The sequence below is a fragment of the Podarcis filfolensis genome (assembly GCF_964270895.1).
Source record: "Podarcis filfolensis genome assembly, chromosome: 3".
Lineage (NCBI taxonomy): Eukaryota > Metazoa > Chordata > Lepidosauria > Squamata > Lacertidae > Podarcis > Podarcis filfolensis.
Window position 1 is genome coordinate 91,805,356 of NC_139606.1, and position 25,426 is coordinate 91,830,781.

The following is a 25,426-nucleotide window of genomic DNA, read 5'->3' on the forward strand; positions in this document are numbered from 1 at the left end:
AGAGAGATTAGAATCAAACCTATGGAGCTTCCTAGTTCTTCTCATTTCTACTGTGTACCATTTTTAACTTATAAGATACCTATTTTGAAAATTAGCTATATGGTACTCAGGGCTTTTTTTTCAGCTGGAACTCACGGGAACTCAGTTTCGGCACCTCTCAGGGGGGCACCATTGCCATTCTAAAAGAACAAGGGAGGCGTTCGTGGTGAATTCTGGCACCTCTTCTTCTAGAAAAATAGCCCTGATGGTACTGTAATCATAGAAACCAAAAAAGTTGTTCTCAATTGATGTTTATCAGACAAAACTTCCAGACGATTTACAATTCTATTTTCCATATGAATCCAGGAAACCATGACAATCCCAGTTCATAGGCGAATAAAAATTAAAAGGAGTGCCAGGATGCACTGTAATGCCAGGGCGGGATACTCAGGTTATAATTGGATCTAATTAACACCTTACAAGTTGCAGCATTAACGACTAGTTTGTGCATCATACCAAAGAGTGAGGCACACTTTCCTGTCTTTAAAATTAAATCTTTTTTTTAAAAAGTGTCTTTGATGATTGCTATTCTAAGCAACAGGTCTGATCCAATATTGGTATATGTGAGTAACAAACATTAACTGAAACTAGTTTTGAAAGGAAAGCTGTAGTGTAACACACACAGAGAAAGAGAAAGCGCGCACAAGAGCATTTCACTGACAAAACCACAATATTTGATGATTTAAAAAAAGATACTGTATTGGAAAGAATTCTAGCCCTGAACGTTTCTGTTTAAGAGGTTACATTTCTCAAACAGATTCAGTTACAGTTTGACTATATTTGAAAGCAGTGGAATGTGACTAGGAATACAAAGATATGTTCTTAAAAGGTAAAGGTAAAGGGACCCCTGACCATTAGGTCCAGTCGCAGATGACTCTGGGGTTGCGGCACTCATCTTGCTTATTGGCCAAGGCAGCAGGCATACAGCTTCTGAGTCATGTGGCCGGCATGACTAAGCCGCTTCTGGTGAACCAGAGCAGCGTGTGGAAATGCTGTTTACCTTCCCGCCAAAGCGGTACCTATTTGTCTACTTGCACTTTGACGTGCTTTCGAACTGCTAGGTTGGCAGGAGCAGGGACCAAGCAACGGGAGCTCACCCCATCGCGGGGATTTGAACCGCCAACCTTCTGATCGGCAAGCCCTAGGCTCTGTGGTTTAACCCACAGCGCCACCCGTTGTTCTTACCCAGTGACTGAAACAGAAAAGAGGGTGCTCACCCCTGTTTTAGAGAAACTGTGAACATCTTCCTTGTTGAAAGCTATGTGATTAAGTACAATAAAGTCCTTTCTTCTGGTCACATCTCTACAGATCTTGAAAGAGCATGTTTTTATGCTGCAGTTAGGAAAAAATTGTGTCATTCTCAGCACATTTGCCACATTCAACTTACTTTTTAGTCACTCACTGGCCTGAAGTGATAGTGCAACTTTAACCTTGCCACACCCCTAAAAGAAGGGAAGACGCTCTGATAGTGAAGGAGGGATGGGACAACAACTAGGAAAGAGTCAATATTACATTCCGTATGCACCAGTCACTCAAAATGTTTTCCTCTCTAGTGAGATACACATTTTTGCATGAAAAACTGAAAAGGGGAGAAGTATCAGCATTTGACTGTGTGAACACCTGAAACTGCAGATAAAGTCAGAAGATAAAGTCTTACCCACCATCAACCTCAATAAATATCCCTCTAATATTTTATGAAGAAAATGGATTAGGTTAATTTTGCAGGACATAAATGGTATAATAACAAATGTGTAACAACAATGGGCACAGTAAGCCCCTTCAGTGAGGAGGAGTGGCATGCTTTAGCTAAACAATGTTTCAGTATTAACCTTTATACTGTACATTTTTATCTCTGTTTGATAGTTGTGAGTGAAGTGCTCTACCAGTGCAATCTAAAGATATATACTGAGGTAAAGACCATTAGAATTGCAGCCTAAATGTCTGCTGTTACCTGAAGAACTGTGGGGAGGGGAAGTTGCTGCTTCATAGCATTTATGGGTGGTCTAGAAATTAAATCAATAACATTTTAATAATAATAAATTTAATATGTGATAAATTTTAATAAATAAGAACTTTAACAAATAATAATGATGCGTCTTGAGTTATTATTTTTGTTTGTCAGTGTGGTACGTATTTATGTGTTTTTCTGTTGTAAACCACACTCTGATCTTTGGATGAAGGGTGGTATAGAAATTTGATAAATAATAATAATTGATACTGAGAGACCATAGGTATTTTGAATGTAATTATTGTTCATTATGTATATACACTGACTGTTCACTGCTACTCAGTGACATTACACAACAATATAATGGCAGGAAGTGAGAAATAGCATTGTATTCATGGTACTATTTAGGTAGGATGCTTGGATAATTACATTTTATAAATTGGAATTAGGCATGGCACAAGGCCAACACCCATGCCTTGTAAAAAGTACCATAGGATCTTTGTTGAGAAGGAGTAGCATAATTGTATTCTGATGTCTCTTCCAAGAAGATGGTAACTAAACTCACCTGGTGCAGCTGGGAGGTCAGCATCAATATAGAGAAGCTTCATATCTGAATTACCAGTCACCAGCATTATCAGGCCAAAGACCATAAAGATTATTGTGGCACCTTCAAGACTTAAAAACAAATTTATTATGGCACAAGTTTTTGTGAACTGGAGTCCATATAATTAGATGCATGAATTGTTACCCTGAGTTACATACCGGTAGGTATAGTTGTAGGTAGGGGATGGCAAGGGTTAGTTACAAGATGCCTAATGGAAAGGCAGACCCAGTTGTAGTTGGGTCCTTTCGAGACAGTTTTTAGCACTATCAATAAGCAGTTGTTATTCATTCACTGTGTGTATTTCTGCAAAACCAGTAAGATCCATACATCAAGCTGCAATATTTCTCCATACGTCAAGCTACAATATTTTGTCACTGAGAAAAACACAGCTCCTGCCCACAGTATATCCTTTTGTGATTGTTAGTGCTGCGTGGAATATATTGGCATGAGCGCCACAAGCATCTAGTGGATAGTGACTGGGCTGTCATAGGGTTTACTACCTCCCTCAACGTTCTGTTGCCCTTGAAATACTTTTCATTTTAATGCATTTTACAACATTTAGTATTTTTTAATAGAAGGCAGTACTAAAGCTAACCACTGCTCTTTAGGGAGGAAAAGTGTGTGTGTGTGTGTGTGTGTGTGTATATATACACACACATACATATATATATAGTTATTATGTATATTTTGTTATTCAAAAGCTATACACAACTGCCCTCTAACACCAGAGTCCCATTTCGCCCCATTAAATGGGAAAGGCTGTAATTCCTCTGCGGTAAGGCAGGGCTTGCCACTCCTACTCTATTCTACCTCAAGGTAGGGGCACAAAAACAAGGGGTGGGATATTTTCTTAGTCTGAAAGCACTTTATGCAAAAATGTTTGTGTTTCTTACAAACACCTGTTACTTTGATGTTAAAGGTATATCCATCTATCTATCATCCACTGCTTTTTTTTCTTAAAAAATGTTTAGGGGTAACTCATTTCCCAACTCATATTGTAATTCTGCCCCTCAATGAGGCCAAACTTAGATTCACAAAATGTTTAGGGGTACGCGTACCCGTGCACCCCCCCCCCCGAAAAAAGCACTGGATCTACCTATCTACCTACCTACCTACACATACATATATATACATACAAGCCAGAAAGGGAAGAAACCCACTCAGAACTGAAACAACAACTTCCAGGACAGTAGCCCTATTAGTCTTGCGGAGCCTTAAAGACGAACACATCAGCCACAAGACTCTTTTGCTGTTTCGAATACAAAGATTCAACTCACTTCCAAATAAAAAAGAAGTAATTGGTAACTATAGAACAATGTTTTCGGAGCACATCAACATGCTAGTTCCCGTTTATGTGTGCCATTTCAGAGCACGGGGAAACGAGGGTGTGTGTATATATTTACATCTACCTCCAGCCTTGCCCTATATGGGCATATGAGATAAGGAAGGTGGAAGCATAACAAGCCAGCCAGCCTCACGCAAACAGTCAGGTGCGGTGACAAAGCGCCCACCTCAGCCACCCCGAGCAGAGTCTGTGCCCGCCCAGCGGGTGGTGCTGTGGAGGCCAGCCGGAGCCCCTCACGCCACTGGCCCTAGGCTGCCCCCTCTGCACTCTGCACCCCCAGAGCCTACCCCAGGCGGCGGCGGAAGTGAGTGTAGGGGGCAGTATAGGAATTTCCTGTGACGTCCCGGCCCGGACTCCATTAGGCTGCAGCTAGGCAGAGAAGCCACAAACCCAGCGGGCTAGTGGAGAGGAGTGGGCCGGGCGCCTGGGGCTGCCAGGCGGTGGGCTTCGGGCAGCTTTAGCTGGAGGGACCCTAGAGCGGGCGGCGGCGGCCGCTGCTGTCTGAGGGGCCTCGAGGAAGAGGGACCAGGGCTCCCCCCCCACCCCGCTCCTCACCCCCGCCACCTCCCCCACCCCACTCCCACCCCCGCCTCCCCTTCCTCACTCCCCCCCCCCCGGCTTCCCACCACGGCCGCTCTCGGCGAGGAAACTCTGGCCTCCGCTTCCTCCTCCTCCGACTCGGACACCGGCGGAGCCTCCCCGCCACCGCGGAAGAAAGCGCGGGCCTCCCCGGCGGCGGCGGCGGCGGAGGGAGCAGGAGAGCCCGGGGCTTCCGCGGGCAGAGCAGGCCTCACCTCGTCCCCGTCCCCCTCGCTCTCCGCCGGGCTCGCCCCCCCTGCTGCCAACCCTCTCAGAGCCAGCGGCGGCAGCAGCAGTAGCAGCAGCGCCATGCAGGCCAACGGGGCAGGAGGGGGTCAGCAGCAACAGCAGCAGCAACAACAACAGCCGCCGCCGCCGTCATCGTCGCAGGGTCCGGAGCTGGGCTGCCTCAGCGCCCAAAACGGCGAGGCCTCTTCGGGCTCGAGCGCCGGGGAGCAGCTCGCGCACGCCAACGGGCTTCTGCCGTCGGCCAACAACAACAACGGCGGGGGTGGCGGCGGCGGGCCGAGTGTCAACAACGGGGTTTCGGCCCCCGGGGGGTCCGCCGTCGAGATGGGGGGAGGCAGCGGCGTCGGGGTCGGCGGCAGCGCCCTGAAGAAGAAGAAGCGGCTCTCGCAGTCCGACGAGGACGTGATCCGGCTCATCGGGCAGCACCTCCACGGGCTGGGCCTCAAGTAAGTGGGGCAAGCTGAGGACGACAGTCTCCATTAATGCCCTTCCCAACTCAGCGCTATATGGGGTGCGGAGTCTTCCGTGGGGTGCGGAAGTGGGCCCGAAATTTCACACACACACACCGTTTTGGCTGACCCCATCTCCAGAAACCTCTGTTTTGGCTTTGGCTTTCTCGTTGTTGTTTGTGCTTCCCCCCCTTTTGAGTCACGTTTGAGGGAGACCCAGCTCTTGGGGTGGGGTCGGGGGTATTGCTCTTGTAAAATGCCTTTTTATTTTTTATTTCCATCCAAATCTTTGAGAGGGGGGGAGGAGGATACAAAATAGACGAGGGTTTGTGCTGATGAGAATAATAGCCATGGCCGACTTGTTTATTTTAGGGCACATTATATGCCCAAGGGAGAGAATCCAACACTTTTGTGTGGCTGCCTTGGCCCATATTTATCCCAAGGAGGGGCACTTTTTGTCACAGATTATTCTGTCGCAGTTTAATATCAAAGAGAGAGATGGGGGGAGAGGAGATAAATCCAGGGAATGAAGGGATGAAGGCAGTGAAACTCTGGGGCCTATTTTTTCAGGCCTAGTCCTGTGTGGACTTCCTACTCGGAGAACAGGTAGATTCTTCTGTCAACTATGACAGTATGAAGGCCCAAGAACATAGTAATAAAGGTGAATTGGTGCAAAGATGGTACAGATAAAATAGCATTTTCAACACAACAGTGTACGGAAATCTCTTTGTCTATAGTCTTAAAACAAGTATGTTGAGTTAAAAAAGCAAACCAGTATATCAAAATACTTATGTTTGTACAGTCTCTGTCGTTGGCTAGGTGTTAAAATGAACAGTATGTTTAAAATGTAATTTGGATATAACTATGTCTAATGTAGTCTTTGAATATACTCTGTGTATAAGTACTTCAGAAAATTAATGTCAAATGTGTTGACTCTTCTGTTGCTTGCAGCACTGCAGTACTTTGAGCTGAGTAATAGGCATGCAGCTGGGGTGGGGGAGGGTGAAAAGCAAATAAATGCAGGACATCAGCAGTTGGATTAACAAAACAAACCTAACAATAGTACAATATAATAGCAGCTAGAGAATATTGAGATGTGGATGTGTAGGAATATGTACTATAGGAAAATTATGGCCCCTTGTATGCCAAGATCTTGTGTTATTGTGGGAATGGATTGGTTTTAATTAACTCGGTGCTTGAAACAAGCACACCACTGAAATAGGGCAAGTTTACAGCAGCAGGTGACAACTCGTGACTGTTCATAGACTACACCATAGTAAATGCGCTATTTTTAGTTTAAAATGTGAAGGGGAGGGTTGTAGGTTATAGAATAGTCTATTTTATTAAGATCCCAGCCTAATGGACAACTGACTTGAAGGCAGATGATATATTGGTAGGGAATAACACTGTTCTCGCTGCATCAACAAAATTCCAGTTGCTATAGGTAGTTCTAATCACGTTATAATCTAATGTCAATGTTTGTGTTTTCATATGAATAACATGTTAAAACAGTGCGTTTTTATGGAGCCATGTTTTTCTTGATCATCAAAATAGTTGAGGAAAAATAACTTTGTATTTGTGAAGTTTATACTCCATATGTAACTTGTGGATCTGAGGGCACAAGTTTGTTTTCTGGAATTCATTAGAACACATTCCAGCATCTTATTTTTCTTAAGGTGGAACATATTTTTAAAAACGATATTTTGGATTTATGGCTACATGGATGGCTTCACTGTAAGAATAAGACTGGTCAGCTTTTTTTAAAATACTGTACCTCTCTCCTGCAGCCAGACTGTTGATCTTCTAATGCAAGAGTCAGGATGTCGTTTAGAACATCCTTCTGCTACCAAATTCCGCAATCATGTCATGGAAGGAGAATGGGATAAGGTAATGGAAGAGGCATGCAACTGCCTAATTATCACTAGAACTGCAATCCTATACACAGTTACTTGAGAGTAAATCCATTGAACTTAGTGAGATTTAACTTTGAATAAGCTTCCATAGGTCTGAGTTGCAGATTTGTTGGTTGGTGCTGTTCATAATCCTTGGTTTATCTCTTTTTTTTTCTCTCCCTTTCTATTTTAAAAACTGCTACTTGTAGGCTGAGAACGACCTGAATGAACTCAAGCCTTTAGTGCACTCTCCTCATGCAATTGTGGTAAGAGAGATTCTTGAATTGTTTGATATAGTTTAGTTTATTTGTAGTAATACTATGCCTCCCTCTCCCCCCAGATTTGTGTTGGGGTACACATGTGTCTTAATAAAATAAGTATATACACCAGCCTACCTGATATTTGTAATGAAAAGCCTAAAAAATTTAAAGTGTCATGTCTCTCTCATGTCATGAGTGTATTTGAACATCCTGCAGCAATGTGGGCATAGATATATAAGTATCTCTTGTAAGTCACTGATGAGAAATGTATACATTTTTGTGTTCAACTCTTTAATCTGTTCTTGAGTGAAATTGTTCTGGGTATGCCTTTCAGAGGATGATATATGGTCTCTGTGAAGTGGCATATTTGAATAAACATTAGTGAAATGCAATGACTGACAGCAAACAGTACTCTTTTCAGCTGACTTTTGCATTTATGTAGCTGTCTAGAACTTGGGTCATTCTCTGTAGTTTTCTGTTTAATTAAAACAAGGCCATCTTCTGATCATTTCATTGAGATGATATAGCTCAAATTTATACATTGGAACTAAAACAATTGTGTGCGCACACACACAAAATAAGGGAGACAATGTATTGTGTTTACGGGAAGCGTGAAATACTCTCTTAACCACTCCTGTCACCCAAACTCTTCTGTACTGAGGGTTGCATGCATCTAAGTCATACTCTGAGTAGACCCATTCAAATAAATTCAAATTAGTAATGTAATGTAAGTACTTTGATTTCAGGGGCTTTCCTCAGAGTATGGTTCAGTTGGATGCAACCCTGATTTTTTTCATACATTCAGCTGCCCTGTCATTATAGTGGTGTATTTTTCCTCTTATTCAAGTGGAAAATACAGCATTACTACAAAAGTGACTATGAAAACAGTGAGGAATTGGTTGATGTTGGTTTAGCTTTCTTCTGGTTGATTTATTTGTTGTCAAAAGGATATTTTCCTGTTCTCTCTTCCCTTCCCCCATCAGACAGGAAATGAAGTATGGAAAAACAGATGTTTTGTTAAACTTCAGTTGCTGCCTGAAAGTATTTGTATCTTGTTCTTTTTAATCAAATCAAAGTCTAATCATGCATAAACTTTTCCTCTCAGACAAGTAGAGCTGTGTTACTTTAAGAATGGACAGCTGATAATATGATAGTCAGCACTTAGATAATACAACCAAACAGAACAAACAAATGCTATAAAGTGCAAGAGTTGTGTAGGAATAAATAATGTAACTGAGGTGAATATAAATTGAGGTAAAATCTTGTGCTTTTATTGAGGACATTGCATAGAAGTGGACTGGCATTCTTTTGAGTATTACATTTATTGGAGCAAGGAGTGTTTTCATCATTAATATATCAAAAAAGCAATTTTGGGAAAGTGTATTGAAGTAATTGGGAGAGGTTGGTATTTCCATTTATGTACAAATGTAGACAAGATGAATAAGAAATACATTAATACATTTTAATTTTTTTAATTAAAAGACCTGTACTGTAGTACCTTTGTCCCCTTCAGATTTCTGAGAATAAAATTTATCCTTAAATATTATTCAGAACATTTCACAATAAAATTCTGAGAATGAAAACCAGAGTATTTTTCCTAGAAAATAGGTGTTTGCCTTTCTATTTTGAACAACTGGTTTCTCATTAGAACACACAACAGAAAGACATTTAATTTATTGGGATTTCAACTGATGCCTCTGGTGATATTTTATGGGTCTTTTTTTGGGGGGGGGGAATCCATAGGTGTTAAGACGAGAGAGAGAGAGAATTTAAGGGGTGGAATACTTCTCACCTTAGGTGTTTCTTTGTAATAGAAGACCCAAAAGATATACATGACTAAGTCTTTATATTTGGATTATAGTTTGGTCAATCCAGTTTAAAACTATGTATCTGCTAGATGCAGGCAACAGGGGTGAAACTGCTAAAGTAGCTGTTTTAGCAAATGCTGCAGTTAGACAACGTTATGGTCTTTTTTGATAATATCTAGTATATTGCTTTCATGATGGCACATTTTGATTTTACATTGTGCCATCACTTTTCCTTTTGTATACAACTTCTGTGTTGCTTATTTGTTCTGACAGCTAAGCCTTCACAATAAATTGAAATATGAAATAACTATGAGAAGCATATAACTTACAAATGGGAGAGATGCTCCAGGTACCTCAAAACGTTGATAAAAGAATCTATGAATTTGGAATGTGTTTTCAAGCTGGACCTTTCTTTGAACAGTCCTACTATATAATTGCTGGTGAATCAAAATAAGAATTAATATGGGAAGATGTATAGTAAACTTTATTTAAAAAGCAGTATTTAGGAGCTGTATTCTTTTTCTCCTATATTAAATTTGTACACACCTCATCTAGAAGACTATAGATTATATATTTCAAAATATAAAAGAAAAATGAATGATGAAGTACGAACTCCTCCTGCAAGCAAAGTTAGCATCAGAGCCTGTGTGCGCGTGCGCACACGCACATGCATACGTGCTACATGTATACACTCACAATATTTTCAAAAGATGTTTAGGGCTGGGCGATAGTAGATCTTCAGGAAAGGAATCCTAAATTAGAGCAATTACAGAGAAATCCCCTGTATATGCAAACAAATCTGATAATAAACAATAAGGTATCATGATGGTTAATAGCTTGACCTTTCAAGCTAACAATCTCATGTGAGATTGGGAAAATTTTATATTGCAGTTATTTTGGGTCAAGCTGCTTAGGGCTCTGCAGCCTGATTCTGTGGGTGGTTCTTTAGAAATAAGTCCTGTTGAGTTCAATAGAACTTTCTCAAAGTAAGTGCACGTAGCACAGCAGTCTTAAATGTTTAGTAAATTATGCCAGAAGTTACTAGGGTTTACTTCATATCTTCCACTTTTTAGGTTGACGCCAAAAATGTGTGGATGTATTTATTATACAATGGAATTCAAACATACAGGTACATTTATTGGGGCTCTAAAGGCCAACATAGATATTATTATTAATAATTATATTTATTACCCTCCCTTCACTAGTAGGCCTCTAGGCAGGTTACAGTTTAAAATTCTAAAAGCTATCCAGGCTGTAGACTTAAGTGACCAAGGGAGACTGAATTGTTGTCAGTGAAGTGTGTCTCTCCTTCTTCTCCACACCGCCTCATTTGTACTATCTGCCAACGGTGGTCATTACAGCTTTGTGCAGATTCTTTTTCATTTGGCTTGCTAATATCCAGTACCATGAAGAGAGCCATCCCAGAGCAAGCAATCAGGCCAACATCCTATTTCTAACAGTTGCCAGCCAGAACTCCCGGGACAGTCTAATAGTGAGGCATGAATACAGCAGTCCTCCTCCTGCTAAACATTCAAAGTATCTGGTATTCAGATATATACTACCTTGTGTGTGTTTTCAGTCATGGCCAACAGAGCAATAAGATTGCAGGTTTTGAGTGAGGTGCCCATGAGTTGGCTCATGTTTATAACCCGTGACACCATGTATTCAAATCAGTTTGCGCAGTTACCTTGCAGGAGGCCACTTGGAAAACTTCTAAGGGGATAACGAATAGTCCTTTCACTTTCTTACATGTTCTTATAAAAACGAAAAGAAAATGGAACACTTGAGCAGCATCACAGCGCTAATCAGACCCCATAGTCATGTCAGTAGTGATCGGTTGGTATCAAAAGCTACAGAAAGGACTAACAAGATTGATGGGTTCACTCTAGTGTTTGTCATACCCAGGCTGAATGGTGGATTGGGAGAGACTCCAGAAAAAATGATAGCTCTTTCCATTTGTCTTTTTGGATTAGCTGAGTGACCACTTGTTCAACAAATGACTTTGAAAAGCAAGACTGCAGAGAGGGCAATACATGGATCAAGAATCTAGAATTAATCAGCTAGGATGATCATGGGTCTATATATAGTCACCTATATATATGCCCCAGTACATCTTCTAGTGATAGAAAATATTATCTGAAATTTAATAACTTCCTCTGTTTCTCTGAATAGTTATTTTACTATTTTGTTTTAAATCCTATACTGCTGTTGAAAACAGGATTAATCCAATAAGTAGACCATTGAAATTATTGACTCGGACTAATGGGTCTATTCTGAGTATGACATACTTGAATGCTACTTAATGGATATGGCATGGCAGAAAAGGGCTAAAGTAGCCATGTGTGTTCATCATTTTCAATGTTGTATTAAGTATTGTATACTATTTAACATATATGCCCCTGAGGGTGATCATTGCTATCTGTGGATTTAACATGGAGAACTACTACTTGCCCAAAGCCACCTCATGGGTTTATGCCTGATCTGGATATTCAGTTATACCACTTTGATCCAAGTCTATTAATTGGATTGCAATAACAAAATAGAAAATGCATCGTTCTTATATTAAGATGTTACTGATACAATATTGATAATATCTTAATTCTATTTCAATCCACCATTAATAATCTTTCAGATATAATCTAATAATTATCGCAAATTAAACAATTTCTTCTGAAAGACATTGTGCTTTATTGTGTATAAAACTAATAAACTTGTAATCAATGCTGAACAATCTCCAAGTGTATTCAGGTGTATAGTGTGTTTCAGGGATGTAGGAGACTAGTTCCAAGCCAAAAGTCCTGTGCTGCTTTCTCATTTACACATTATTGTAGCGGCTGTTCTTCATGTTCTATAGTCTTCGAGTGTGAAGTGTAGTGAACTGCACTAGAAGAGAGGTCATTGGGACAGCCACAGGTTTCTGACACTTGACATATGCTGCTTCCTGTGCATGGTGACAGTATTGGGAGAGATTCTGTAATGGGTGTGCCTCCAAATGCAATGGCATATTAGGTTGGGTTACCCTCATTCTTTCCAGACCTTTTAAATCCTAGACGAATGGCTATAATTATAATGGATATTGGGGAGGCATGCACTTTCATACCTTACCTGCCATCAGATTTTGAAATGGGAATATTTTTAGGCTGTTTCCACTTCCTCCAGGTTATTGTTATTTGAGGGCCTGCAATAAGAGCACCAATTTGTGTTTTATTGCTAAAATCTTCATGAGAGTTTGAGTTTTGTATTCCTGTTTTGAAGTTGAGCTTTGGATATGGGAGGTTTTTGTCTTAATTTTGAAAAACAGACTTTCTGTGTGCTGTGGGATAAAGCCTACATTTTAAAATTCCTTATTCTAGAAAGGGTAACATCTTGAGGGTCAACATGGTACCCTTCAGATGTTGGTGTATTGCAGTCTCCATCTTCCCTGATGATTGACCATGCTGTTATGACTTGATGGCCTCTAATAACATCTGGAGAGCACCACATTGGCTATCCCTGCTGTAGAAGGTTAGTTAGCACATGTGGACTAAAGGGGGGCTGTGTTGTCCTTGTATGCATTTCATTTGTTTCAACCTTGATTTGACACTTGGTCATGGATGCTTTAGTTGAGATTCCTGCATTGCAGGGGGTTGGAGTAGATGACCCCCAGAGTCCCTTCCAACTCGGTAATTCTATTATTCTATGTAACTATTCACAGGCTGAAGTGTGGTGTAGTGGTTAAGAGCGATGGTCTCGTAATCTGGGGAACCGGGTTCGTTCTCCGCTCCTCCACATGCAGCTGCTGGGTGACCCTGGGCCAGTCACACTTCTTTGAAGTCTCTCAGCCCCACTCACCTCACAGAGTGTTAGTTGTGGGGGAGGAAGGGAAAGGAGAATGTTAGCCGCTTTGAGACTCCTTAAAGGGAGTGAAAGGCGGGATATCAAATCCAAACTCTTCTTCTTTTTAGAGACTAAAGTTGTAATTGCCAAGAGATCATTTTAAAAGTATGCATACCATTTGGCACATACCTCTTTCTGATTTATGCTTACAGAACAAGTTTTAAAAATTCCATGGGAACCTATAGGCATCTTTAGGCCCTGACAGCACGCTATTCAGTGTACACAAGGCTTTAAAAATGGTTGATATGTATCCATACTTTAAAAATTGTTAGTTTCTCAATTATTAGGGAACCATAGGCAATTTACAGAATTCAGTAATATATCTAACTAAAGGCAGGGCAAATAAAACATAACCATATTAAATAATACCCAGTCTGGAATGGTAATCATATTTCTGTAGATGGTATGGGGAGAGGTACCTGTAAATCTGTAACTAAACTATTTGAAATAAAATCCCAGGAAAATACAGTGGTACCTCGGGATGCGAACGGGATCCGTTCCGGAGCCACGTTCGCATCCTGAATGGAACGTAAGACACGACAGTATGCATGCGTGTGCGGGTCACGTTTTGCCACTTCCGCGCATGCACGTGATGTCATTTTGAGCGTCTGCGCATGCGCGAGCGGTGAAACCCGGAAGTAATGCACTCCGTTACTTCTGGGTTGCCATGGAGCGCAACCCGAAAGCGCTCAACCTGAAGCACATTTAACCTGAGGTATGACTGTACTGTATAACTGGGGCCAGCTGAAGGATGCATGGAAAGGCGGCTGCTGCACTACTGCACACATCAGCTGTTAGGAGGGGAGCCTGAGGAGCCTAAACAAAGCCCTGCTGCATTTCCAGTCTCTTCGAGGTTTCCTCTGCCCTCATTGATGTCCTGCACTAAGCTCCAGGGAGGGTCTCCTTGCGAGCCACGAGGACTTTCCATCTCTCTCCCACCATTTCCGGGTTTGAATCAGATTATTTATTTCCCAGTGCCGTGTGTCTATGATGCAGTTGCGTGTGAGTTGATCATGTGTAAATGGGAGGGCACCTGTATTCAATTTTGAATAATCACTTCTGAATTCACACGAGTGCATGTATATTGTGTATGTGGAATCATTTTAACCAGGTTAATCAAGGATGTTTAATTTTTGAAGAGAGACTCTACTGTTCTGGAATGAAGGGTGGAGCTCTTTCTGCCAGCAAAGGAAATGGGGGAGAGGATACAGTTAGTGACAACTGTATCATTCCAGTTTGAAGAACCAGAACAAATGCCCTTCGACTCACACAGGAGTCAGTCAGAGGTAGGGAGTTGTAGAGTGAGCTGTGTGATGACATTAGCCACTGGCTGTCCCTTTGGAATGCAACCATATGAGGCCTTCCCATGAGTCAGCTGATGAATTTGAATTTATATAATGAAATCAAGTTTCTCTTTCCTCATAGAAATTCAGATACAGTCATACCTTGGGTTACAGACGCTTCAGGTTGCTTTTTTTTGGGTTTCGGACCCGCCAAAACCTGGAAGTACCGGGTTACTTCCAGGTTTTGGCAGTCGCACATGTGCAGACGCGCCGAATCGCAACCCATGTGTGTGCAGACGCACCGCTGCAGGTTGCGAACGTGCATCCCGCACAGATCACGTTCACAACCCGAGCATCCACTGTATTTCCTGACTTAACATACACACAAATGGCTTACTTTATACATATGTTTGTAACTAAACACTTTTATATGGTCACAAAGCCAAATTCAAAACTTCTGTTTGCATAATTGCCATGACTTTTTCACCACTGGAATATTAATGATTCCTTGCCATGTACAAAGAGTCTTAAGGAGAAGAAGAAATAATACAATTCAAAAATACATGAACAATAAACAAAGTAATAAACTAAAACACTGCAAATGAACATAATTTGCCATTAATTTGATTTGAATTAATTTTATAATGAAATGATTCTAGAATGTTGTATTATTTTATTGTTGTTAGCTGCCCTGAGCCCTGCTTCGGCTGGGGAGGGCAGGATATAAATAAAAAATTATTATTATTATTTATTATTATTATATGATGGTTTTCAGTACAGTGATAAAAAACCCACCTTCAAAAACATGTACTAAATAATTCCTTTTCAATAATGGCAATATTTGTTAAGAATCAAATATTTAGAATAAAAGATGTTAATGTCGGCACCTGGTTTGTCTCTTTGGGGGGTTACCACTTGCCACTCTCTGAATGTCTGTGGGAAGGTGCACTCTGAGAAAGGCCTCTGAAGCTGATCTCTGAGTCTGGGTAGCTCATATGAGATGAGGTGTTCAGTAAAGTATTGGGGTCTCAAGCAGTGTAAGGCTTTGAAGGTTAAAGCCAATCTTTTACATTGGTCCTGGGAATGTATTTGGAGCCAGTACACATGGTCCAGAATTTATTACTGCCCAGGAGATCAATAGTGGAATTAAAAGATTTCTGTTTGGCTTACTCTCAGGACATGCAAGGATACGAAGCAAAAACATTCAATGGCAGATCAGGTATCTGGATATTTTAAAAAATAAGGACTGCCAGTAGCTAGGGAGTGCAATGTTGTTTCCATGTGTTGGGAAGCAAACTATACTAGACCTTGGCTGGTGCTACAGCTGTGATCTCATTAAAGAAATCTTAGTTAATTTTAAGTGTTGATTGAGCAATTAATTAAATCTGCATATGAGAAAAAAACACAATAGTTCTAAAGCAGGTGCATTTTTTTAAGGCGATGCACACATTTTATGTAGCAATAATATTTTTTAAAAAAATTAAAAATCAGATTTTAAAAAAATTGCTAACCAGGACACTTTTTAGTCTATCAAAATCTGCCTGTCAATTTCTCCTACTGATTGAAACAATAAGTGTTGCAACTCTCATTAATCTAAAAATATTCATGGTTCATAGCTTGTACAATGATAAAATCCATTGTATATGACTTTTTGTGTTAAAACTGACTTCTGATTTGTTCTCTTTCATACAAGAGGGTTATGGGTGTAATTTTTAGCAATTAATCAGTGTGGAGATGCCTTGCGTTTGCATATAAAATCTTTCCTTCTAATCAATTTTATTTGTTTTCATTTTTAAAAAAGAATTCTATCTTACCTCCTGCACTTCATTTGTCTATGTATTCTCTAACTTCAAACTTTGTGGTTAGAATCCTAGCAGCCTATACTGTTTTTGAATGGCATATCAGGCCTTGTCTCAGTCTTGGACTTTGCTCCCTTGTGTTGTGCTTCTGCGCCCCCATTTCCACCTTGATAAATGAGATCATTTGTACATGTCGCTGCAATAATTGCACATTCCTCCCCTGTTTACTTTGTACTTGTTTTAATTGTGACATTCCTCCATTTCCTTCCCTTTCTTCTGTAGTTTATTTAGTAAAAAAAGTCACAGTCAAAACAAGTACTGGTTACATTGAAATCATAAAATAAAACCACAGAACAAGCAATGACAAGGTAACAAAACAGCACAGAACAGCAGTCCACAATCTGTTGTCTCTTTCGCGGTGTTCTGAAATGCTAGGGGTGTGCAAAAATTAGATATTAACACATTTCAGTGAGTATCTTAAAGGAAAGGATATCTGCTTGGATTGAGTTTGACTTTATGGAGGCAGGAATAGTATCTTGAAAAATTACTTCAATATTATAAAAGGATGGTAGGAAACTGGGTGTAAGGTAAAGGGAGGTGCAGTGTGCGCTCTCTCTCTCTCTCTCTCTCTCTCTCACTCACTCACTCACATACACACCCACACACCCCAAGCCTGCCTGTGATTTATCAGTGGTAGAAAGCAAGCCTGGGCTGTCGAAGGGGACATTTTTAGTGAATATTCTAAAATGGGGTGTCAAACCTGTCTGGTTGTCATACTTAGACACCTCTAAACATGAAAGAAGGGACGCAGGTGGCGCTGTGGGTTAAACCACTGAGCCTAGGACTTGCCGATCAGAAGGTCGGCTGTTCGAATCCCCGCAGCGGGGTGAGCGCCTGTTGCTTGGTCCCTGCTCCTGCCAACCTAGCAGTTTGAAAGCACGTCAAAGTGCAAGTAGATAAATAGGTACCGCTCTGGCGGGAAGGTGAACGGAGTTTCTGTGCGCTGCTCTGGTTTGCCAGAAGCGGCTTTGTCATGCTGGCCACATGACCCGGAGGCTGTGCGCCGGCTCCCTTGGCCAGTGAAGCGAGTTGAGTGCCGCAACCCCAGAGTCAGTCACGACTGGACCTAATGGTCAGGGGTCCCTTTACTGAACATGAAATATACTCTTCTTGATACCAGACATAAGGAGGCTGGTTATTTGTGTACATGCTCTGAGGGTATTTACATTTCCAAGACTGAGCTTTGACATTGAAATAGGATCTAATGCTATGGATCCTGATTCAGAGTATATCCTTATTTTTGTCCATGTGACTGAAATAATTAGTTCAGTTTTAAGGGAAGAAGTGGTTTAGAGTTTGAGAGTCTGCATGATGATGGTTCTTGAAGTGGGTGTTCCCTTTCATTTTAAAGATGTGATATATTTGATTTTCAGCAATACGGCATATGTATGTTTGCCTAAATGCCCATACATTCAAGAACCAATGCCATATCCTATGGTTTAACTTGTACATGAGAAGTTTAACTCTTTATATCACCAGCTGTTCCATGAACAGAAGGAACCCTTCTGTCTTTAGAAGAAACTGGTTATGTGTTTTTCTCACTGTGATACACATAAGACATAAAGCAAACAGTGGGATGTTTTGTTTTTAATGTAAAGGTTATGTGTCTGGTGATGTTAACACAGAACAAAATATGTAAGGTGGAGCCTTTTTGTTTTTCCTGATTCAGGAACTAAACAAAACTCTTGCGTAAAGTTCTGCAGTTTCATCATCAAGGGCCATAGTGTAAACAGTGTGGGAGTTGAAAGGCAAATGATCATAAGTTTATGGGCTGCCAAAGTAAGGATGACAGTAGTTAGCATTGATCAAATATGCAATTGTCTTTAATCTGGGGGCATTGTGATTCTTGCAGGTTTGAAGTAAAAACTGATGTCACTATTTCATTTTAAAAATAATTAGCTGCTAGTAGGATACAATTGGTGGCTTTGTAAATAGAAAGAATAATAGCAAATTACATTGTTGGGTTAATAGTTAAATTCTGCTTTGTTTTATTAAATTATTGAAATACAGATATTCCTTTATATCATAAAAAATAAGCATGCAATCTTCTTGTGAGTATGTCACAATTGCTTGACAATCTGAAGGCAGCCCTGTTAGGGAAGTTTTTAATGACGGATGTTTTAATGTATTTTTAATCTTTTGTTGGAAGACACCCAGAGTGGCTGGGGAAACCCAGCCAGATGGACGAGGTAGAAATATATTTTTATTTTTATTTATTATTATTATTACTACTACTACTAACGGGGAGCAGACCTACAGGAAGAATAAGCAGAGAGGGACTGGTTGGCCCTTTCTGGTTTTTCTCCCAGACAGCAAGACAGAGAGAGGGAGGGGGAGTTTTGCCTGCATCAGTTTGTTTGTCCTGTTACATATCTTCCTGCAGGTAAGAGAGTGTTTGTGCTGATTGCAGTGAGTAGTACTGCTTGATTGCTGGTTGGCTGAGTGCATGCAGCTAGGGTGTGGTTCTTAGCCTGCCTTGTTACAGCAGACTCTTGCCACGTGTGGTGTGGTTGTCCCCAAATGGATTGACATAAAAAGGAATCTCTTCTCCCCTTTAGGTTATCACTGAGGGGAGGGGGTATCTCCTGTCAATCAGGATATGAAACTGTAGGCCATGCACTGTGGGAGACAGGCATGTGACCATTACCCAGGGTGAGAGCCTGGGAGAGTGGAGGTTTGGCTTGGTGGGTCCCCCCTGAGTGAGATACAAAGAGAGAGATGGTGAAATTACTGTATTTCACTTAACAGTGGAATATGCCTACAGCTGGACCTTTGTTTATTACCTGTGGCCCTAACCTCAAAGCTGTATAGTGCTAGAAGGTGGGGGGGGGCAGATAATAGGGAGTTGCAAAGATATTGTCCCAATTTCAGAAATGGTGTTTGGCAGGGGAAGGGATAGTTGTAGTGGAGTGGCTGACCACATTCTGGGATGGAGACCTAGGAGTTTGGTTTGTAGAGCCTTCTGGTGTGGTGGTGCTGTTATTGTATGCTAGGTCCATCATTAATAAGGCCATGTTCATCCACAACTTGATCATGGATGATCAAGGGATGACTTGGTATGCATTACCAAGACATGGGTCATGGCCCACAAGCTACCCCATTCAACTCGGCTATGCCCACCTGGGTACTCAGTACAGCACCAGGTTAGACATGAGGACTGAGCAAGGTGTTGCTATTGTTCAGAGAAGCACGATTTCCTTTACCAGAAAACATCTTTATCTTGAGATAGGCTTAAAGGGTATGTACCTAGTGTTGGGCCAGAGAAACAGGCTGGGGATGTTGCTGGTCTATCAACCACTTTGTTACCCAGTGGCATTCCAGACCAAGGTGGTCTGTGGTATGATGGTGTTGGTAGATTGCAGGACAATAGTCCTGCATGACTTTAGTATCCATGCAGAGGCTGCTGTTGGACTGGCTCAGAACTTCAAGATCTTCATGACAACCATGGAGCTGTCTCAAATACTCATTAGTCATACTCATTGGGAAAGGCACACCCTTAGTCTTTACCCCCCCACACACAACTTTATTGCGGTCCATAGACCCAAAGATAGTGGGGAGCAGTGCACTCCCTTGCAATGCATTTCACCAGCTAATGATGAAGCCTGGAATAGTAGTGGCAAATTCCTCTGTTAGGGTGGTGGGCCCATTTGGATGGCCCTCCCTTAGAGATGGGTGGAACTTGATGGGTTCCAGCAGAGAAAGCTGGTGATCCTGTTGGAGCCCTGGTCTTGCTATGAAATCACAAGATAAAATGGGTGGTTAACAGGATCATTCACGTACCTACTTTGACCAACTGGCTGCACGTTTTGAGGATGAAGCTGCTCAACTTCAGAGTGACCTTGACTGTGCAGTTATTGCAGTTCCAGATGAAGTATCCAGTAGCACTGTCAGTGATGTGTTGTAGGATTGGTTTCAGCTTATGCAATCAGATGACATGGATAAAGTGCTTGCAACTATACGCCTGACCCCTGTGCCTTTTTGACTCCTGTCCCACCTGGCTTATTAAACCTAGCAGAGGAAGTTTGACGGCTTGGGTCCAGAGCATGGTTAATACTTGGTTGCATATAAGGAAGTGTTGCCTTTTGCCTTAAAAGAGGCAGTGGTACAGCCTCTCCTAAAGGAACCAGCCCTGGATCCCTCGGACTGGAAAAACTATCAACCAGTTGCAAATAACCCTTTCTTGGGGAATGTAGTAGCGAGAGTTGTGGTGGGGCAGCTGCAAGCATTCTTGGATGATGGAGATTATTTAAATTCGTTTCAATCTAGGTGCAATCTTGCTGCTGTTTCTTGATCTCTCCATGGCTTTCAATACCATTGATTATGGTATCCTCATGGACCAGCTCTATGGATTGGGAATTGGGGGCACTGTGTCACAGTGATTCTGGTCTAACCTATGGAACCAGGTCCAGAGAGTAGGACTGAGAGAGTGCTTTTTGATCCCCAGGCACACTAATAGATAGATAGATAGATAGATAGATAGATAGATAGATAGATAGATAGATGAAGCTGCTGGGAGCGGTCAGAAGTTTTGGGGCAAGGTGCTTTTCATTGCACTGATGATACCTGGCTCTGTTTCTCCATAACATATGAATCAAGAGAGGCTGTTTGGTGCCTGAATGCAGTGGTGGTAAAGATGACAAAAAATATGCTGAGCCTGTATCCTTGTAAGACAGACAATGTGAGTGAGTAGGTCCCATGTCCGGAAAATGTATTATATTTGTTACGTCACTTTTCTCACAGGGGGAACCAACGCAACTTAAATGGGAATGCACTCCTCTGAAGGAACAGGTATGCAGTTTGGGAGTGGTTCTGGATCCAGCTACTAGGTCACCTTCAAAGCATTACCATTAGTATATTCCCTTAACAGTTTGGGACCAGTCTACTTGCCTAACCCATATATGCACTCTTATCTCTTCAATCTGCAGAACTGGCAATGTTAACTGGTGCCACATAATACTGATTCCACACTTAGAAAAAATTGATCTTTTAGTATGATGGCACTTAGCATTTGGAGTTCCCTCTCTATTGACATCAGGCAGACGCCTTCACTATAGTCTTTTTGGCGCCTGCTTAAAAAATAAAAACCATTCTTGTTTAGGCAGGCCCATCCAGACATGTAGAAGTTACATCTTTTTCTAACTGCTACTGATTTTTATAATCTTCTGAATGTTTTAAAATACCTGTTCCTAACTGTTTTCTATTTCGATGTTTCATTGTATATGTTTTTGTAAACCACCTAGAGATTTTCTTACAATCAAATGATGCATAAATTTCTTTAAATAATGGAAGTTTGAATAAAAAGAACAAGAAACTGTTCGTAAGGAATTGTTTCCAATAACTTAAAACGCAAACAGATATTCAAAAATTGATGCTTATCACTACTGGTATCAAAGCCTAAGTATACGTAACAGAATAAACTCCTTTGTCCCTCACACCTCACACCCACTCCTTGCCCCTGGGTCAAAAGTAAAATTCAGCAGTTCTTCTGAGCTGAGACTTTTGGGGCATGGGGGAGGACATTGTTTGCTACCAGGTGAGAGACAGGCATAATACATTGCAATGCCATGCTACGAATGATACACTACTTCCACTTGAGCTTTCAGTAATCTGTGCCAAATATTTTGCTCCTTTCTTCCCCCTTACCTTAAATTCATGAATTTGTTATGTTGGTCATGGCTATCAATGAGAGGTCCAATTTTTAAAATATATGAAGGTAACATTGCCGCTGAAGCCACATATATTTTCCATGGACATGCCTGCTAAGTGAGTTCTGAATGTAGAGAGTGGATAATCTTTGCTTTCCATGAAGACCAAAATATATACATCAAGTTAAGCCGGGTCTGTGTTTTGTTTTGCAGACAAGCAATGTTTGCTTTTGCATATAATATATTTGGAGGTCCTACATGCTCTGTATAAATCTAGTTTCTGGGCGGATCCCTACTGGGCTGGTGTTCTGTAGTGTCATTGTACCTAGAGTGATAATCAGGGGGCGGGATTCCCATCCCTAGTTTAATAGGATTGTTTGAGAGTATGGGTACTTGATGTAGGAAACTGGAGGAAGATTGAGAAGATAATCTGGGGTTCCATCAAGTGTGTATTCTTGCAGCTTGATGACTTAAAATAAACAGCACGAATCAGTGTGTCTTGCAAATGCTAAAAGGCTGTTCAAAGCATTCCTATGTCATGAGAGCAAATGTATTGAAAAGGCAAATTGGAATGGTGTATACTCCCTTGTTTAGGCTCAAATGTTTTCTGAAATTTCAGTCATCCTTTTCTCCCCACCTGACCTGCTGCTTTCTGTCATGTCAGAGGATGAAGTTTTTGCTGCTGCAGCAAAAGTACCTAGAGTATCTTGAGGATGGTAAGGTTCTGGAGGCACTTCAAGTTCTGCGTTGTGAGTTGACACCACTGAAATACAACACAGAGCGCATTCACATTCTCAGTGGGTAAGTACTTAGGGTTGCAATCACATGTTTACTCAAGACTAAATCCCATTGAACTAAATAACTTTTGACTTGAATTTCATACGATCCTACTACCAGTTTTACACCAGTGCTAGTGTTTTCTGGGATTCCTGAAGCAGAGGCATGCCAAAAGGATATGATTCTACATTATTGAATATATCTCAATAGTAAAATTATTATCCAAGCATTGATCCTTGCATAACCGAAATAGCATCACCCACATACAAGAGGCTGAGAGGAACGTCCATATTTGCAGAAGTGTCAAACTTATTTTCTCTAAAGGAAAGGTGAAACCCTCAAACAGCTCTCTGAGGACTGAGCATGCTCAGTCTGCACAGAATGCTAATTGATGAGGTGAAAGAAACAGAAAACTGGGGTGGGATGGGGAGCATGTCAGGAACTGTGAATAGGAGTATTCAGCACTGCAGTGTTTTGTTGCAGGTTCCACTAGTCTTTATTAAAGTAAACATCCACCTGGGAAAACTCCTGTAGAAAGAAGAACTTCCTGGATGCCTCCTTTCAGAACTCTCACATTATTTCTAAATTAAACATGAAATTAATACATTCTTATTAAATAGAATTGCATTTTTACTTAGTAAAAATCTTTAATCATTTGCATTCTGAGATTTTAATGTGCTTTTATCTTCACATCCTGACATTTCTCAAGGAGATTCAAGGGGAAAATGTGTGTACCAGAACACAGACTGATCAGTTGTGTAGACAGAACATCTGAGCTGATCAGTTACTGATTGGTGCTGGAAGTTGAACTCCGTGGGATTTTTTCATTGATCTATATAAGGGAAGTCCTGTCAAACAGTTTTTAAAAGCAGTTTCAGGAACATGCCTTTGAATTCTCATGGCTCTGCTTCCTTCCCACCAACTGCATACTTGAGCAGCGTCTTTAATTAGATATGCTAAATTCCTTTTAAAAAATATGTATTAGAGCTTTATTAAACAGTGAAAGCAGAAGTTTAAGCCATATAGACTTAACATAAAGTCTGGTGTTAATAGCTTTTCTACTAAGGCCATCTCCCTTTTTCTTGCTCCAAAGAAGAATAAATGTGCTCTTTTGGTTGAAATGCTGTTGCAGTTGGGGAAGGTCAGTATTTCCGAAATATGTAATCTCATGTGTTTCTCTTTTATATACAAACAGATATCTGATGTGTAGTCATGCAGAAGACCTGCGTGCAAAAGCAGAATGGGAAGGGAAAGGCACAACCTCCAGATCTAGACTTCTGGACAAACTCCAGAGTAAGAAAAAACTTAGTTTCCACTGGGCATACAATGTTTGCTCATCTGTTTATCTAGTATATTTCACTCTAAATCTTCCTTCCCTAACTGGGTGCCCGTCATATGTGTTGGATCCTTCCTGGCTGAGGTTGATGGGATTTGTAGATCAAAACATAGGAAGGGTAGTAGGTTGGGGAGACCTACTTTTAAGGGGGAAATTTATGAAGGGGGAAATGCAATGGTTTAAGAATTGTTAGCTGTAATTAGGATAGCATAATTCTGCATAATGGTGACTTAAGTGTCTCATAAAATCAAAGTATAATGTAGTCTGCTATTTTCTGTGTTTTACTTCCATATCAGTGACACCTAATAAGATACCATGGTGCTGTGTGATAGAGTTTGGGAACTGACTTGTAGTAACTAGCATTTTCTTAATAATTTTATTGGCATTTAAACAATCTTGTGCTTCTTTGCAACAGCAAAGGTTGAGTTAAGGTCAATGTGAGAGGATTTTATTAATGTCCCAAAGTTATGGGTAGTTTTTAGCTTAAATTACCGGTAAATCTGATACTGGCCAGTATGTGAATACCAGATTTCTTACATGCTGTTTCTTATAAGATTGCTCTGAAATACTCTCTTTAATTTTTTAAAGCTTACCTACCACCATCAGTGATGCTCCCCCCAAGGCGTCTGCAGAATTTACTGCGTCAGGCTGTGGAACTACAACGGGACCGGTGCCTCTATCACAATACCAAACTAGATAATAATCTAGATTCTGTATCACTGCTGATAGACCATGTTTGCAGTAGGTAAGAGAACTGCTTCATTTTAATGAGAATGGAAATATCTTTTAATGTAACAACATTCCTTTAAATAATTTTTACTCTCTTATGAAGGCTTTGAAGAGCAATTTTCTTAGGCAGCTGACTTGTTAAGAATGTTGTATTTTTGCAATGTTAGGGGGTGTTTGGAACGTTTGTGAAAGTACTTGGTCAATTTAGAAACATGTTAACAATATGAACAGAGAAGTAGTCTTTATATAGCAGTAAATCTAAGTGTAAGGATCCTAAAATAGTCAAAATAATTTCAAATCTCTGGCAGTTTTTTCAGTTTCAGAACTTACTGCTGATGGTCTTGGCTTCAGTCCTAACTGCAATCCTATGCACATCTATTCAGAAGTAAGCCCTGTTCAGTTCAGAAGGGCTTACTTAAAAGATAAGTGTGCATGGGATTCAATATATTTAGGAGCTTGGACTGCCATTCTACACAGTTATTGTGTTAAATCCCAATGAACTCCGAGATCTAAGCAGACTAGTTATGTGCAGGATTGCAGTAATAGGTTCCAGTATCACTGAATGATAGCCTTTAATGACATGAGCTCAGCCCTGTGGAACACCCTGTCAATAGACATTCAATCAACTCCCTTCTGTTCCAACTTTTAAATGCCTGCTGAAAACTTTTCTATTTTTCCAGGCCTATGTAGGCAATTAAGAGTACACCCACACACACACCACACAATGGCCCATTGATGCTTGTTTTTA

General features: G+C 40.9%; 2 protein-coding genes across 7 annotated transcripts in view; both read left to right on the plus strand.

Moving 5' to 3' along the window:
• Positions 1-4,046: 4,046 nt before the first annotated feature.
• The window catches only part of WDR26 (WD repeat domain 26), a 36,640-nt gene continuing 15,260 nt past the window's right edge, over positions 4,047-25,426 (plus strand). For 2 of the 6 annotated variants that reach the window (XM_083605169.1, XM_083605167.1), the window contains exons 1-6: positions 4,094-5,210; positions 7,001-7,100; positions 7,315-7,371; positions 22,456-22,637; positions 23,809-23,906; positions 24,538-24,694. In XM_083605169.1, coding sequence (XP_083461295.1) covers positions 4,825-5,210; positions 7,001-7,100; positions 7,315-7,371; positions 22,456-22,637; positions 23,809-23,906; positions 24,538-24,694 — 980 coding nt within the window. In that variant the 5' untranslated portion in view covers positions 4,094-4,824. Of the gene's footprint in view, positions 5,211-7,000; positions 7,101-7,314; positions 7,372-20,931; positions 20,980-22,455; positions 22,638-23,808; positions 23,907-24,537; positions 24,695-25,426 lie in introns of all 6 variants that reach the window. The other 4 variants (XM_083605168.1, XM_083605166.1, XM_083605171.1 and 1 more) reach the window with 4 other exon arrangements.
• The window catches only part of NVL (nuclear VCP like), a 105,489-nt gene continuing 84,735 nt past the window's right edge, over positions 4,673-25,426 (plus strand). Inside the window, exon 1 of the mRNA XM_083605067.1 lies at positions 4,673-4,682. The gene's annotated coding sequence lies outside the window, so the exon portion shown is untranslated. The remainder of the gene's footprint in view (positions 4,683-25,426) is intronic.